This window comes from Rana temporaria, chromosome 4 (genome assembly GCF_905171775.1).
Source record: "Rana temporaria chromosome 4, aRanTem1.1, whole genome shotgun sequence".
NCBI classification, from domain to species: Eukaryota; Metazoa; Chordata; class Amphibia; order Anura; family Ranidae; genus Rana; species Rana temporaria.
In genome coordinates this window covers 101,619,253-101,635,486 of record NC_053492.1, presented here as the reverse complement: position 1 = coordinate 101,635,486, position 16,234 = coordinate 101,619,253, and the positions used below count along the sequence as shown (strand labels likewise).

The 16,234-nt window shown below is 44.9% G+C and overlaps 1 protein-coding gene across 2 annotated transcripts in view; it reads right to left on the bottom strand.

Moving 5' to 3' along the window:
- Nucleotides 1–16,234, bottom strand: part of UGGT1 (UDP-glucose glycoprotein glucosyltransferase 1) — a 148,004-nt gene that overhangs the window by 104,075 nt on the left and 27,695 nt on the right. For both annotated transcript variants that reach the window (XM_040348685.1, XM_040348686.1), the window contains exons 6-11: nt 16,041–16,215; nt 14,693–14,789; nt 10,176–10,251; nt 8,180–8,280; nt 4,603–4,702; nt 2,819–2,879 (exon numbers count right to left, since the gene is read on the bottom strand). In XM_040348685.1, coding sequence (XP_040204619.1) covers nt 2,819–2,879; nt 4,603–4,702; nt 8,180–8,280; nt 10,176–10,251; nt 14,693–14,789; nt 16,041–16,215 — 610 coding nt within the window. The remainder of the gene's footprint in view (nt 1–2,818; nt 2,880–4,602; nt 4,703–8,179; nt 8,281–10,175; nt 10,252–14,692; nt 14,790–16,040; nt 16,216–16,234) is intronic.

The window sequence follows — 16,234 nt, the reverse complement described above, 5'->3', positions numbered from 1 at the left end:
GGGTGACAGCAGGGCGGAGGAGTGGGTGACAGCAAGGCGGAGGACTGGGTGACAGCAGGGCAGAGAACTGGGTGACAGCAGGGCGGAGGACTGGGTGACAGCAAGGCTGAGGACTGGGTGACAGCAGGGCAGAGGAGAGGACTGGGTGACAGCATGGCTGAGGACTAGGTGACAGCATGGCTGAGGACTGGGTGACAGCATGGCGGAGGACTGGGTGACAGCAGGGCAGAGGAGTGGGTGACAGCAAGGCGGAGGACTGGGTGAAAGCAGGGCAGAGAACTGGGTGACAGCAGGGCGGAGGACTGGGTGACAGCAAGGCTGAGGACTGGGTGACAGCAGGGCAGAGAAGAGGACTGGGTGACAGCATGGCTGAGGACTGGGTGACAGCAGGGCGGAGGAGTGGGTGACAGCAGGGCAGAGGAGTGGGTGACAGCAGGGCAGAGGAGTGGGTGACAGCAGGGCAGAGGAGTGGGTGACAGCAGGGCAGAGGAGTGGGTGACAGCAGGGCAGAGGAGTGGGTGACAGCAGGGCAGAGGAGTGGGTGACAGCAAGGCGGAGGAGTGGGTGACAGCAAGGCGGAGAACTGGGTGACAGCAGGGCGGAGGACTGGGTGACAGCAAGGCTGAGGACTGGATGACAGCAAGGCTGAGGACTGGATGACAGCAGGGCAGAGGAGAGGACTGGGTGACAGCAGGGCAGAGGACTGGGTGACAGCAGGGCGGAGGAGAGGACTGGGTGACAGCAGGGCAGAGGACTGGGTGACAGCATGGCGGAGGAGTGGGTGACAGCAGGGCGGAGGAGTGGGTGACAGCAAGGCGGAGGACTGGGTGACAGCAGGGCAGAGAACTGGGTGACAGCAGGGCGGAGGACTGGGTGACAGCAGGGCAGAGGAGAGGACTGGGTGATAGCATGACTGAGGACTAGGTGACAGCATGGCTGAGGACTGGGTGACAGCATGGCGGAGGACTGGGTGACAGCAGGGCAGAGGAGTGGGTGACAGCAAGGCGGAGGAGTGGGTGACAGCAAGGGGGAGGACTGGGTGACAGCAGGGCAGAGAACTGGGTGACAGCAGGGCAGAGAACTGGGTGACAGCAAGGCTGAGGACTGGTTGACAGCAGGGCAGAGGAGAGGACTGGGTGACAGCATGGCTGAGGACTAGGTGACAGCATGGCTGAGGACTGGGTGACAGCAGGGCGGAGGAGTGGGTGACAGCAGGGCAGAGGAGTGGGTGACAGCAAGGCGGAGGAGTGGGTGACAGCAAGGCGGAGGACTGGGTGACAGCAGGGCAGAGAACTGGGTGACAGCAAGGCTGAGGACTGGATGACAGCAGGGCAGAGGAGAGGACTGGGTGACAGCAGGGCAGAGGACTGGGTGACAGCAGGGCAGAGGACTGGGTGACAGCAGGGCGTAGGAGAGGACTGGGTGACAGCAGGGCGTAGGAGAGGACTGGGTGACAGCAGGGCAGAGGACTGGGTGACAGCAGGGCAGAGGAGAGGACGGGTGACAGCATGGCAGAGGACTGGGTGACAGCAGGGCAGAGGACTGGGTGACAGCAGGGAAGAGGACTGGGTGACAGCAGGGCGGAGGAGAGGACTGGGTGACAGCAGGGCAGAGGACTGGGTGACAGCAGGGCAGAGGAGAGGACGGGTGACAGCATGGCAGAGGACTGGGTGACAGCAGGGCAGAGGAGAGGACTGGGTGACAGCAGGGCAGAGGAGAGGACTGGGTGACAGCAGGGCAGAGGACTGGGTGACAGCAGGGCAGAGGACTGGGTGACAGCAGGGCAGAGGACTGGGTGACAGCAGGGCAGAGGAGAGGACTGGGTGACAGCAGGGCAGAGGACTGGGTGACAGCAGGGCAGAGGACTGGGTGACAGCAGGGCAGAGGAGAGGACTGGGTGACAGCAGGGCAGAGGACTGGGTGACAGCAGGGCAGAGGACTGGGTGACAGCAGGGCAGAGGACTGGGTGACAGCAGGGCAGAGGAGAGGACTGGGTGACAGCAGGGCAGAGGACTGGGTGACAGCAGGGCAGAGGACTGGGTGACAGCAGGGCAGAGGACTGGGTGACAGCAGGGCGGAGGAGTAGGAGAAATTGAGTTGAAAATTGCTCAGTCAGTAGATACCAGATACCATCTTGATCTTTGTCAGCTAATAGCACTTTTTACTTCTATGTAAAAGTCTAAAGATATAAGTCATACAGTTGACAAAGATCAAGATGATATCTGTGTTTTCCTGTCCTGACTGAGCAATTTTCAACTCAATTTCTCCTAGTCCAGTGGCTTCATCAAAAACAAAACAGCATTTTTAGAACCATTCTTTTTTACCTGCTGCTCTGCCCAGAAAGACCTGCGATCATCCCTGAGGCCGCCCACTCCGTTCTCCGTCCCCCAGTGACAGGCGGGATCATCCCTTGGCTGGCCACACCCACTCACGAGTCCCGACCAGTGACTGTGAAGGAGGCGGCCCAGCTCTTCGGCTTTAGAGCCCTGAGCCGCCGAACAACTCTGCCGCTGTGGGAGCCGGGGGAGGGATCTATCAGCAGGCCCGGACCCGGCGTCATCCATCACCAGGCAGTAACTGGACTGGCTGCGCCCGGCCCGGGCCACATCCAGTCAGCAGCTGACAGGCGCTGCGGCGCATTAGCACACCGGAGCGGGACACCGGGCGGCGGCAACTCCGGACAATAAAGTATAAAAAAAATAAAAAATAAGTAATTTTTCCGCCCCATCCCAGGCTGCGGACCTGCCCGCCCCAAGCGGCCGCTTGGTCCGCCTGGTGGTTGCGCCGGCCCTGATCACATAGGATTCACATTACTCACTTTTTGATTTTCTTCTACTTCTTTCCTCAACGCAGGATCAACAGCAGTTTTTGTTAAAGCTCTGATAAAAGAAATGAAATTAAACAATGTAAATGCATAGATGTTATTCATTATAAACATTTCCTGGCCAACAGCAATGCTAGAGGCAGCTACTAGTTCTGCAATGTGATCAGCCTGCCTGAACACTGCTTTGGCTGGATGAAGCAGCCCTAGCTAATACAATTACAGATTAGCTAAAGAATATTCACAGAAAGATGAGATGCAGTTGCCTGTCTTAACCACTACACTACACCACTTTGTTTCATTCAGCTGGTCTCAAGTACAGTTAAACCTTGGTTTGAGAGCGTTTTGCAAGACAAGCTAAATTTTTAAATAAATTTTTACTTGATATACAAGCAATGTCTTGATATACAAGTAGTGTCACGTCACAACTGAGTATAAAAGAGGAGAGGCTCCTCTAAGTGTAGCAATATGGGTACATTTAATGAAGGTACAACATTCAGCAACTCACATGGTTGATGATTAAAACAGGCACATCTAAGTATGCAGGCATCCGGGTTAAAGCTGTCCACATAGACCATCCTCCGCACTGCCATCGAAGTCGTCCCTTCCACGCTGCGCTCCACGAGCAGTTCAAGCCTCGCTTTCAGAGTAGTCTTCCCGGTCATGATTGCAGTCTGACAGCGGTGAGAGCTGTTGGTACGGAGGATGGTCTATGTCAGGGATATGCAATTAGCGGACCTCCAGCTGTTGCAGAACTACAATTCCCATGAGGCATAGCAAAACTCTGACAGCCACAAGAATATCACTCAGAGGCAGAGGCATGATGGGACTTGTAGTTTTGCAACAGCTGGAGGTCCGCTAATTGCATATCCCTGGTCTATGTGGACAGCTTTACCCCGGATGACTGCATACTTAGATGTGCCTGTTTTAATCATCAACCATGTGAGTTGCTAAATGTAACCATATTGCTACATTTAGAGGTGCCTCTCTTCTCTTTTATACTCTGTAGCTCCTGCTGAATTTTGCTTATAATCCACTTGTGGACGGACATTTTATGGTTACAAAATCACATTGCTATACAGGCATCCCCAGGTCACAAACAAGATAGGGACTGTAGGCTTGTTCTTAAGTTTGTTCTTAAATTGAATCTGTTTGTAAGTTGGAACAGGTACAAGTGTAGCTCCAGCCAAAAAAAATATTTTTAAGCTTTTTGGATAACATAGGGAAGGGTTATTACCCCTGTAACATTAGTTTTGCTGTCTGTGCGCATCTGTTCAGAAGATTTCACCTCAATTTCTGTCCCAATGACAATTGGATTTTGAAAATTTGGGGTTATTAGGGAAACAAGGATTGGTGATAATTTTCCCATATTAACTCTTACAGGAGAGAATTTCCCTTCCTAGGGGTAGATTTCCTCTCACTTCCTGTTGTCTCCTTCCATTTGTTAGTAGGAGTCGTTTGTAAGTCGGATGTTTGTAACTAGGGGACTATAAACTGAAAAACCTATGAATAAATGGTTGTGAAATAAATCCATTATTTCTTATGGGGAAATTAGCTTTGATTTACAAGTGCTCTGAATTCCAAGCATGTTTCGGAAACAACTTATGCTCGCAACCCAGGGTTTTACTGTAACCTTTAAAAAACATTTACTAGAAACCAGCATTATAAAATATCATCCATAATCTGACTGCTTGCAAAGGGTGCTTTCCTTTCCTTAAATCCAGTTACTCTGGACCAGAAAAACAAAAATCACAACAAAACCGAGTTACAAACAGTGTTACCTGGCCTTAGTAGGAAAATTCTGGCTCAAATCTTTCATGAGCATCAGAGCTTCAGAGGAGGGAGCAGCCAGGATACGAGCCGCAGTCTGAAAGCTCAGATCTTAATGGGAATAAGAGAAGTATACATATTTATATGAAAAGAAAAACACACAATGATAAGTATTTCACTACAGTGACCATAATGACTTGGCAAAACCAAACAGACTAAATAAGAATCTTAACACTGAACTCCAGGCAGAAGTACAAATATGGGAGCTGTTCACCTGCAGCCAGTCCTGACATAAGCACAGCCATAACTGACAGCGGAGGCAGAATGGAGACCTGACATTTCTTTACAGACAAGTCACCTCCCCGCACCCACTATACCTCAGGACAGTGAAAGAAAAATAACCACTGTAATCCTATTGTTTGTCTACATATTCCTTGTCAGCACCTTTGCACTTGCCTTTTCTATCGCAGTCTGAGTGGTGCTGTACAAAGAAGAAGCAGATACCAAGCAAAATGTTTTGTAGAAAGATTTTCTATTTAATGATCCTAGAGTTTTTTTTTTTTGTGAAAGCAAAAAAAGGAAAGCAGACATAACTGTCTGGGTGTTCTTGGACAGCTGAGAGATCCAGAATCTGAAGAACCAAGTTCAGGGGAAGAAGTACAGGGATTTACAGTTAGACCCCTTTCACACTGGGGCGTTTTTCAGGTGCTTTAGCGTTAAAAAAAGCGACTGTAAAGCGCCTGAAAGAAGCAGCATCTGCAATTCCAATGTGAAAGCCAGAGTGCTTTCACATTAAGGCGCCTGAAAAACACCCTGTGTGAAAGGGGTCTTAGCGTTAAAAAAAAGCGCCTGTAAAGCACCTGAAAGAAGCCTCATCTGCAATCCCAATGTGAAAACCTGAGTGCTTTCACACTGAGCCGCTGCGCTGGCAGGGCGTCAAAAAAAGTCCTGCAAACAGCTTCTTTGCAGCGATTTAGGTGCGTTGAATACACCGCTCCTAAAGCCCCCTTGCCATTGAGAAGCTTTTTTAAATGCCAAAGCGCCTGAAAAATGCCCCAGTGTGAAAGGGGTCTTAACGGAAAGCTCTGAAAGCACTCAGGCTTTCACATTGGGGTTGCAGATGAGGCTTCTTTCAGGCACTTTAAGGGTGCTTTTTTTTTTTTTTACGGCAAAGCGCCTGAAAAACGCCCCAGTGTGAAAGGGGTCTTAGCATAGCGATAAGAAGCCACAATTACCCAACTAGTTCTTTACATATACTGTGGGTGCTTTTAGACACTCACAATCAATAGATGTAAACTAAACTATGGCACGATCAGAAATATAAAGCTCAGCAACTTTATGAAAAACTGTGCTGAAAGAAAAGAGAGGGCCTTAATTGCTGCTCCTTTAAAACTGATTTGCAGCGAACATGCAGATCAGGAGTTTTGACTCCCCTTCAGTATGCCAGCCCAGGTTAGTAACTCAAAGTATTAGGGGCCATTCACATTAATGCGACTTGGAAACGTGTTCGATATTGAACACATCTCTGCGCTGCATGACAATATACTATGTTCAGGCAGGCGTGCAGCAACAGTCAATGCATGTACACTAAATCGCACCACAATGCATGGTAACCTATTACCATGTGTTGTAGTGAGTGTGCAAAGATTGTGTCTGACTGCCCTGTCAGATTTTCCCTGCTCAATTAGCGCTGCCAGCTTTAGCCAGCAGCGCCGATCAGTATATTCTGCTAATAGGGAAGTCTCCCCACTGTAAGAGTACAATAACTGAGCGGGTAGGATTCCCCCATCCACATCAAGTGTGTGGATGGGGGAATCTAATCAGATTTTTTTCATTCAACCCACTGGTTAAATAAAAAATACTGTATCATCTGCTTAATTTGCCTAAGTGCCAAAAGCAAAAATAAAATTTAAAGTAGATCTATAGGCAAAAAAAATTTAAAATCATGTTGGATAGAGTAAGGGAGGGTTATAACTAGGGTTGTCCCGATACCACTTTTTTAGGACTGAGTACAAGTACCGATACTTTTTTTTCAAGTACTCGCCGATACCGAATACCGATACTTTTTTTTAAATGTGTCCCCAAATGCAGCCATGTCCCCCACAAATGCAGCCATGTCCCCCCACAAATGCAGCCATGTCCCCCCACAAATGCAGCCATGTCCCCCCACATATGCAGCCATGTCCCCCCACATATGCAGCCATGTCCCCCCACATATGCAGCCATGTCTCCCCATACCTAGGTGCCGCCTAGTTAATCAGCGTGCGGGGAACATTACAGCTTTCATTTATATAGATGTGTGTTCCCCGCCGCGCCGCGTATACACTCCCCCTTATTCGGGATTGGACGGGTGATCTGCACCTTGATAGACAGATCACCCGTCCAATCCTGAGCAAGGGGGAATGCCTATACGCGGCACGGCGGGGAACAGACAGCTATTCAAATGAAAGCTGTAGTAATGTTCCCTGCACGCTGAATAACTAGGCGGTGGCGGCGTTGCGGTATGCGGCGGCATTGCGGCGACGACGGCGCGGGGGGGGGGGGTTGTTTAGTAGTATCGGATCTGGCATCGGGGGCATTTGCGGGAGTACAGATTTTTTTTTTTTTTTTTACCATCTGTGTTCCATTGCAGAGATCTCCCTTCACTTCCTGTTCCATAGCCAAACAGGAAGTGAGAGGAAATCCCTGCAAATTAAGGGAATAGCTTGGGGACCCCCTGGTCACCAGAGCTAGTGTCCCCATTTTAAGATTTTTCCCTCTCTCATTTTTTTGGGGACAACCCAAAATTTGGAATTTTCTTTTACCATCACTTTCAATGATAATGGTTAACAGGACAAATAGAGAGTGTGAATCTCCCTAACAGGGGATAGACTGAAATAAAAACTGACAAGTGTTCTATTAACTCTCCAGTATCCAAAAATAACAAAAAGGTTTTGCCTTTAGTTATACTTCCAGGCAAATACTCCCCCCATTCTCCCTATGAGTCTCTCTTACTGTAAAAAGGGAAGAAATAAGAATTTAGTTGCTGTAAGTTCTACAGATATTGTTTGATTTAGATTCTTCGCTTTGTTTATATACAATTCTTTATTTAGTTGGCTCCACAGACATACTGCTAGGACAGCAGCATTAATAGATACAGTTGTGTATATCAGATCAGGACATTGACGACAATCTATTTTCAACAGCATAACACTTCAACAAACTAAAATGTCATTATATACTGTTACAACTCATGTTCAAATAAATCAGTGTTGGGCAACCTATAGCTGTATTGTTTTTGAACTGTCTTTTTATCATATTTGGGGGTATATGGGGATTTCAGGGGAAGACAAAGGTCAGGAAAAAAAAGGGGGGGGCCCTACAGGCTAGCATCAGTCTCCAGTGGATTGGATTATAAAATAAAATGGGTGTGAGAGGAGTGGGTGCATATGGGCATATAAGAAAAACTAGTTATATTCAGGGGTTTAGGGGTCCACAAATGTGGAGCTGGTATTTAGGAGAATTTCACAAGTTATGCCAATGGATACATATATGGATTCAGAAATTTGAACATACCAGACCCAATAATGTCAGTGCTTCTAAACATACCTTGTAACTCCCAGACTTTCAAAGGTGACATTTCATTGGTGCTTTCCACTAAATGTTTCCTCAGCTCTTTTAGCTGCTCTTTAAGCTCTGGGTATAGCTGTCTGTAAAAAAAATAAAAGTTTATTACAAACATTTATGAGAGGCTACTGGACTCCAGATGGGCATGACTAATTATGATCTTTATGATCGAATACAGAAGTCAGGCAAAGCAGCTTATATAAAAGATCCACTTATCCAAGTTACATCTTTTGCATAAGCAATAAGCAAATATTGTCTAAAATACAAAAGGCATGTGTATTCCTACTTAAAACTTGGTGTGGTTTGTGTATTTCTTCCAGATCTATGGAATAAGCCAGCCTGAAACTTTGGATTTGTACAAGAGTTTCCTGTAATAAAGACCAGTAACTTCTGTCTCTTGCACACGGTCCTGGGCATGTTTCCACCCACTTTAGTAGTTTTCTACAGGCAGCCTATAGTGGGTGAAGCCGGACTTAGGTGACTGGAATGGAAATGGTGGCAGGTACATGTCAAAATCGGGTACCACTACCCCCCTCCTCCCCAAAAGCTCAGTTTCACAAAAAGGAGCTGGGGAGGAGGCCTTAAAGCAGAAATTCCACTTTTGGATGGAACCCTGCTTCAATATCTGGACTTACAAAGGCATTTGCTGCACACAAAGTGGATTTTGTGCCTATTAAGGAATATATAAAAAAATTGGTGTCTGGAGTTCAGCTTTAAAGGAAATAAATGGAAAAAGAAAATATGGACAGCCGCACTCCTAAAAACCTTGATGGTTGTCTTTATTTAAAAAAGGAAAAAATGCACTACAAGTCACAGCACACTACACGGGAGTAAAACATCTGACGCGTTTCACACTATAAATTAGTGCTTAATCATAGCTATTTGTTGCCTTGTGCATTGCCAGCACCCTCGATCTCCTGAGACTACACTGATCATCCTAACACAACCCACCTGGCGCGGTAACTTTCTTTCTTTTAAAGGATATAAGCTACAATTCATGGGCTGCCACTACAGATCTCTCCACACAAAAATGCAATTTTCCCGGCTGCCTTGTTGATCCCTATGATTTCACCACATGCAGTCCAGTGCGTTTTATTCTGCATCAACGCATGGCATAGTTCACACCAGTGCAGTCAGTTCTAGGGCATTCCAGTTCCAAAAATAGAACATGCTGCATTTTTAGTGCACCAGAATGTACTTAAATGCATCAAAAACGCATCGGACGCAAGTACAGTGGGAAAAAAAAAACAAGAAAAAAAAAAAAGCATCTGAAATGCATTCGGAAATTCATCAAAAGTGCACTGAAACGCATCAAAAACATGTATCCAGAAATGTATCCAGAACGGATCTGGAGGACGTTTTTGTGTTGTGAACTAGCCATAATAGCTAGAGTCAGTGACCCTGAAGTAGAACTATAGGCAAAACTTTTTTTTTCAGTTTGGAAAGAGAAGGGAAGGTTATAAACCCTGCCAGATTTTTTTTTTTTTTTTTTTAATACATCCTATGTGTCTGATTGCGGAGATTACTCTGCACTTCCTGTCCCATAGCCAAACAGGAAGTGAGAGGAAATCCCTGCAAATTAAGGGAAATTCTTGGGGACCCCAGGTCACCAGAACTGGTATTCCCATTGGAAGATTTCCCCTCTATTACTTTTCTGGGGACAACCCAAAATTTGGGAATTTCTTTTATTTTCAATGATAATGGTAAATAGGACAAATTAGAAAGGCAAATGTTCTTAACGGGGGCACAGAAAGCAATAAAAACTGATGGGTGTTCTAACCCCTCTCCACTCTATTCAAAACAAAAAAAAAAATTGCCTTTAGTTATACTTTAAATTATGTAGATGAGCAGTTCTGGCATTGACATTAAAAGTACTGAAACCAAAGAAAGTCAGCTATTAGCCCCTTACCTATTTCCCATCAATTCCATATTCCATTATAACACTCTTATGTATAGACTGTACTCTTAGTTCACTTACTTGAGTTTTCCAAACAGAAATCCTTGAACTTCATCTGTGGTATCATCACTCACCACTGTGGCATTTACCCCATCCCCTAAAATAAATGAATGAGAATTATGATAACTTCTCTGAGGAATCTAAAATATACAATTATTTTTAAAATGCATGCAAAGAGAGAGAACTTGAAGACAGATAACGTTTTCCAGCAATGCCGAAAATCCTTGCTAATTTCCCAGTGAACATAGCACTAGGTCCTCTTGAAATCTGAGTCGTGGTTTGTTAATGAGATAAATAGTATTTTTCTGTTTGTGCTGGCAGTAGCTCCACCCCAGGCTGAAGACCAATTTATGGGCACTCCTACAAGAGTAACACAGCCAGCACTGAAGCTATCACCTTTCTTCCTTCTGGAGCCCTCCATCTAATCTAGCATTCCTATGCCGCTTTTGCTCTACCCCTCTTGCCATCTTCCAGGTAATAAAAAGTCTTCCTTGTACTAAATAGACTTTCTTGTACAGAATGCCACCAGCTATTCTCTTGAGAAAGACCAGAGAAAAAATCAAGTAGCTGACAGCTTGTGCGAACTCTCCTTTGTCTTTCCTGCCCCCTCTCCTGTGAGTGTCTGTCACTCAGAACTGAGCAACCACCTTGCCGAGAATAGCCTTCTTGATCCCCTTCAGTCTAGATTTCGTCCTCAACACTCCACAGAAACTGCTCTCCTAAAACTAACAAACAATCTACTAACGGCCAAAACCACAGGTCACTATTCTGTACTCCTACCTGCCTTTGATACGGTTGACCACCCCCCCCTCCTCCTCGACTGTACTCATCTCTGGTTCTCTTCCTACTTATCCAACCGCACCTTTAGCGTTACTTCTACTTCCTCCTCTCCTCTTTCTTTCTTTGTTGGGGTCCCCCAAGGTTCTGTTCTTGGACCTCTCCTATTTTCAATCCACACCTCCTCCCTGGGTCAGCCTCTCACGGCTTCAAATACCACCTCTACGATGACGTCACCCAAATCTATTTCTCTACCCCTCAGCTCATTCCCTCAGTCTCATTACATATCACTAATTTACTAACATATTTATCAGTCTGGATGTCACACCACTTCCTCAAACGCAATCTATCCAAAAACAAACGTATAATTTTTGCTCCACCACATGCACCTTCTCCTGATCTCTCTTTTAAAAATGATGGCACAACTATAAGCCCATACCCGCATGCCAAAGTCCTAGGTGTAGTCCTGGACTCTGAAGTCTCCTTTAAGCCCCACGTCCAATTACCTTTTGTTTCACTTGACTCTCCCTTTTAGATTGTAAGCTCTAACGAAGCAGGGCCCTCTGATTCCTCCTGTATTAAATTGTATTGTAACTGTACTGTCTGTACTGTCTGCCCTCATGTTGTAAAGCGCTGTGCAAACTGTTGGAGCTATATAAATCCTGTATAATAATATTAATAATAATAATAATATACTTCTTCTTGTGAGTAGCATGGTCAGACACAGGTAGGGATGCCCTGCCAGCCACACTAGCTCAATAACCACTGCACTGATTTGAACAGGTCCAATTACTTTCGTGCACTGGGTCCCCTGGGGAATTTATCAAGGATTTTTAACTTGTGGTGAAGCCTCTTTTTAAAGCGAGTTCTTTAGTTTTAACCTTATTTTTTATTCCCTGCTACCAAACCAGCAATGTAATATGTCAGTCCACCCAAAAGTGATATTTCAGTTTTTTTCTAAGAGCCAATTTACACTGACTTAAATTCATGGAAAATGCATGTACATTTCCATCCATTTTAGTTGTGTTTTAATAAGTCCCTTGACATACATTTTGATGTCCGGTGACATCGATTTTGATGGTCGTTGACATGCATGCGCAGCATTATGGCGTGAATAGAACACTTTGGAAATTGTTTTTCAGATGTCCTTCCATTGATCTGCGCTTTACATCTATGCTAAAAACGTAGATCAATACACGGTTGTGAATTGGCTCTTAAACTTTATGTAAAGTGTACAAAATGTATGTATACTTCATACACTGCAATGGTGGGTTGCATGATGTGCTGCGCTGCCCGACATTGCATTGCAATTTGGACTGATGCGCTGTGATAAAATGCAGCATGTCTGCATTTTAGCACAGCGCTAGGCTGCATTGCAGTGTGAATGGGACACATAGGAAACAACTGCCCTGAAGGCTAAAGCATATGACAGTTTCTTATATCATTTTCATGTGTAAGAATTACAGTGCCTTGCGAAAGTATTCGGCCCCCTTGAACTATGCGACCTTTTGCCACATTTCAGGCTTCAAACATAAAGATATAAAACTGTAATTTTTTTTGAAGATTAAACAACAAGTGGGACCCAATCATGAAGTGGAACGAAATTTATTGGATATTTCAAACTTTTTTAACAAATAAAAAACTGAAAAATTGGGCGTGCAAAATTATTCAGCCCCTTTACTTTCAGTGCAGCAAACTCTCTCCAGAAGTTCAGTGAGGATCTCTGAATGATCCAATGTTGACTTAAATGACCAATGATGATAAATAAAATCCACCTGTGTGTAATCAAGTCTCCGTATAAATGCACCTGCACTGTGATAGTCTCAGAGGTCCGTTTAAAGCGCAGAGAGCATCATGAAGAACAAGGAACACACCAGGCAGGTCCGAGATACTGTTGTGGAGAAGTTTAAAGCCGGATTTGTATACAAAAAGATTTCCCAAGCTTTAAACATCCCAAGGAGCACTGTGCACGCAATAATATTGAAATGGAAGTAGTATCAGACCACTGCAAATCTACAAAGACCTGGCCGTCCCTCTAAACTTTCAGCTCATACAAGGAGAAGACTGATCAGAGATGCAGCCAAGAGGCCCATGATCACTCTGGATGAACTGCAGAGATCTACAGCTGAGGTGGGAGACTCTGTCCATAGGACAACAATCAGTCGTATACTGCACAAATCTGGCCTTTATGGAAGAGTGGCAAGAAGAAAGCCATTTCTTAAAGATAACCATAAAAAAAATGTTGTTTTAAAGTTTGCCCCAAGCCACCTGGGAGACACACCAAACATGTGGAAGAAGGTGCTCTGGTCAGATGAAACCAAAATCGAACTTTTTGGCAACAATGCAAAACGTTATGTTTTGCGTAAAAGCAACACAGCTCATCGCCCTGAACACACCATCCCCACTGTCAAACATGGTGGTGGCAGCATCATGGTTTGGGCCTGCTTTTCTTCAGCAGGGACAGGGAAGATGGTTAAAATTGATGGGAAGATGGACGGAGCCAAATACAGGACCATTCTGGAAGAAAACCTGATGGAGTCTGCAAAAGACCTGAGACTGGGACGGAGATTTGTCTTCCTACAAGACAATGATCCAAAACAAAGCAAAATCTACAATGGAATGATTCACAAATAAACATATCCAGGTGTTAGAATGGCCAAGTCAAAGTCCAGACCTGAATCCAATCGAGAATCTGTGGAAAGAACTGAAAACTGCTGTTCACAAACGCTCTCCATCCAACCTCACTGAGCTCGAGCTGTTTTGCAAGGAGGAATGGGCAAAAATTTCAGTCTCTCGATGTGCAAAACTGATAGAGACATACCCCAAGCGACTTACAGCTGTAATCGCAGCAAAAGGTGGCGCTACAAAGTATTAACTTAAGGGGGCTGAATAATTTTGCACGCCCAATTTTTCAGTTTTTTATTTGTTAAAAAAGTTTGAAATATCCAATAAATTTCGTTCCACTTCATGATTGTGTCCCACTTGTTGTTGATTCTTTAAAAAAATAATAGTTTTATATCTTTATGTTTGAAGCCTAAAATGTGGCAAAAGGTCGCAAAGTTCAAGGGGGCCGAATACTTTCGCAAGGCACTGTATGTATTGTGTTGTGTTGTGTTATCAGGGGCTCCCATTCCACTACAATTAAAATACAACTCTTTGGCAGAATTGCACTTTAAGAAATTGAAACTCACATGAGGTCTAACTAACACTAAAAGTCTTGTCCCTGGCCAGAAGTTGGCTATATTAAATGGTTAGTCTACCCCAATGTTAATGGCCAATTCAGAAATTTGATTGTGGTAACACGTGATAAAATGCCGAAAACTTTGTGTGATATGATGCCAATCATTTTGAATCACACCTCAGTGCACCTACTAGCACAACAAGGCACATGCATTTGGGCAGATGTGAACTATCCATAGGTTGTGGTGCACTTGACAAAAATGCTGCAGGTCCTTTGACACCTTATTTGCGGTATAGGGAAAAATAACATAGGTTAATGTGTGTGCTGTAAAGTACTGCAAGACACAAATTCAACCTTAGGCTCCATGCACACAAGCATTTTATTAAGCAAAAAAAAACGCTAGAAAAAAACGCTGGAGTAGTTTTTAGGAGCGTTAGCGTTTTATTTATGTTTTTACAGTACATGAAGAAAAAATAATGCTAAAGCACAGGGAAACCGCTCCCAAAAACTGTACAAAAGAACAGTTTCTTCCACCTCTCACAGGAAGTATAATAATTTTGTAATCAGACTTCTTTGTTACCTTTAACTTCTGTGTCATCTTTAGCTTTATACTCTGTGCTTTTAATGGCCAACTCCACACCATAACCAGAGAGGAAAACTTTCTCTGCTTCAGGATTCTATGGAAACAAAAAGTACATTATACATGCACTCTGGATATGAAACTATTAAGGCTGAGATATAGCTTCAGTAAAGTTCTCTTTTAAATATACAATATGTCAAATGAATAGGAGACAGGCTTTTCAACACATACCGCTTAACATAACAAGATCAGAGAATATTCAAAAATGTCAACCCGTGAATAAAGTTTGCCTACAGTAGCTAGGTTTTCCAAGAATTTTTCAGACCAAAAGGAAATAAGTTCAGTTGGTTTCCAATAGGGTTGCACCGATACCGATACTAGTGGCGATACCGAGCATTTGCCCGAAGGCTCTGATGCTTAATCGGATACCTGGACAGTCAGGGGATGATCGGTGCGGCGCTGGGGAGGAGTTACAATCTCCGATCTCTCTGTATACATTTCAATAAAGCAGCTGACAGCCACTTCTCCTCCTCTCCCTCCCGTGACTTTCAGCTGCTTTATTGAAATCTATACAGGGAGATCTGTGATTGTAACTCCTCCCCAGCACCACACCGATCAACCCTGACTGTCCCTTATATCCTCCTTCATTCCCCCTCTGTGCTCCTCCGACCCCTCTGTCCTCGATCTGTACGGATGGAGAGCGGAGGAAGGAGCCAGTAAATATGTCATTTACCACTCCTTCCTTTTACGAATGCACAGAGTCAGTGATCACTGACTCTTTCCATTCATAACTGTCACTGAGCATCGTAAACTGTGCTTATGATGCTTCAGTTTATGACTGGAGAGGAGCCTCCATCTCCTGTCTATTCATACTCAGTGCAGCTGAGGCTGCAGAGAAAGGGACTGGGGAATCTCTGTCCTCAGTCCCTTTACCTGTCTCAAAAGGGAGATGTCAGGGGTCTGTTAAGAACCCTGATTACTTACCAAAGCCTCAACCCAACAGGGCTAAATTCTATCCACCTATGGCCAGCTTTAAGTTTTTCTAGGTCCTTAGGCAAGCTATACATTGTACAATTTTATTTCCTTCAACCATGTGAAGGATAGGGGGAATCCCACCCGCAGCGCTAGTATGTTCCTTTCCCACCAGCAGAAAACAACGATCACTGCTGTCTGGCTATAGCCACCAGCAGTGATTGGGCAAAAAAGAAACAGCAGGCTGGTTGTACTGAAGTTGATTGATGGACTGACTTCAGTGCAACTAGCCTGCCCATAAAAGGATCAATACCGGCTTTAGGCTATGAAGCAACAGAAACAACAGGAACTGCAGTGAAGAATAATAGAAACCTACCGCAACATAATGTCTTAGCACATATAAAATGTTCCCTGCTCGAGACTTCTCTGAGAGATGCTGGTGAAACTTGGAAAAGCCTTCAGAGCCAATCTCAGCGTATAGTATTACCACTGGGCTCTCAGATGAGGAACCAGGGTATTGGTGATCTCCCTTGAACAAGAAAGGTTTTGGCCTGGACAAAGAGATAGTTA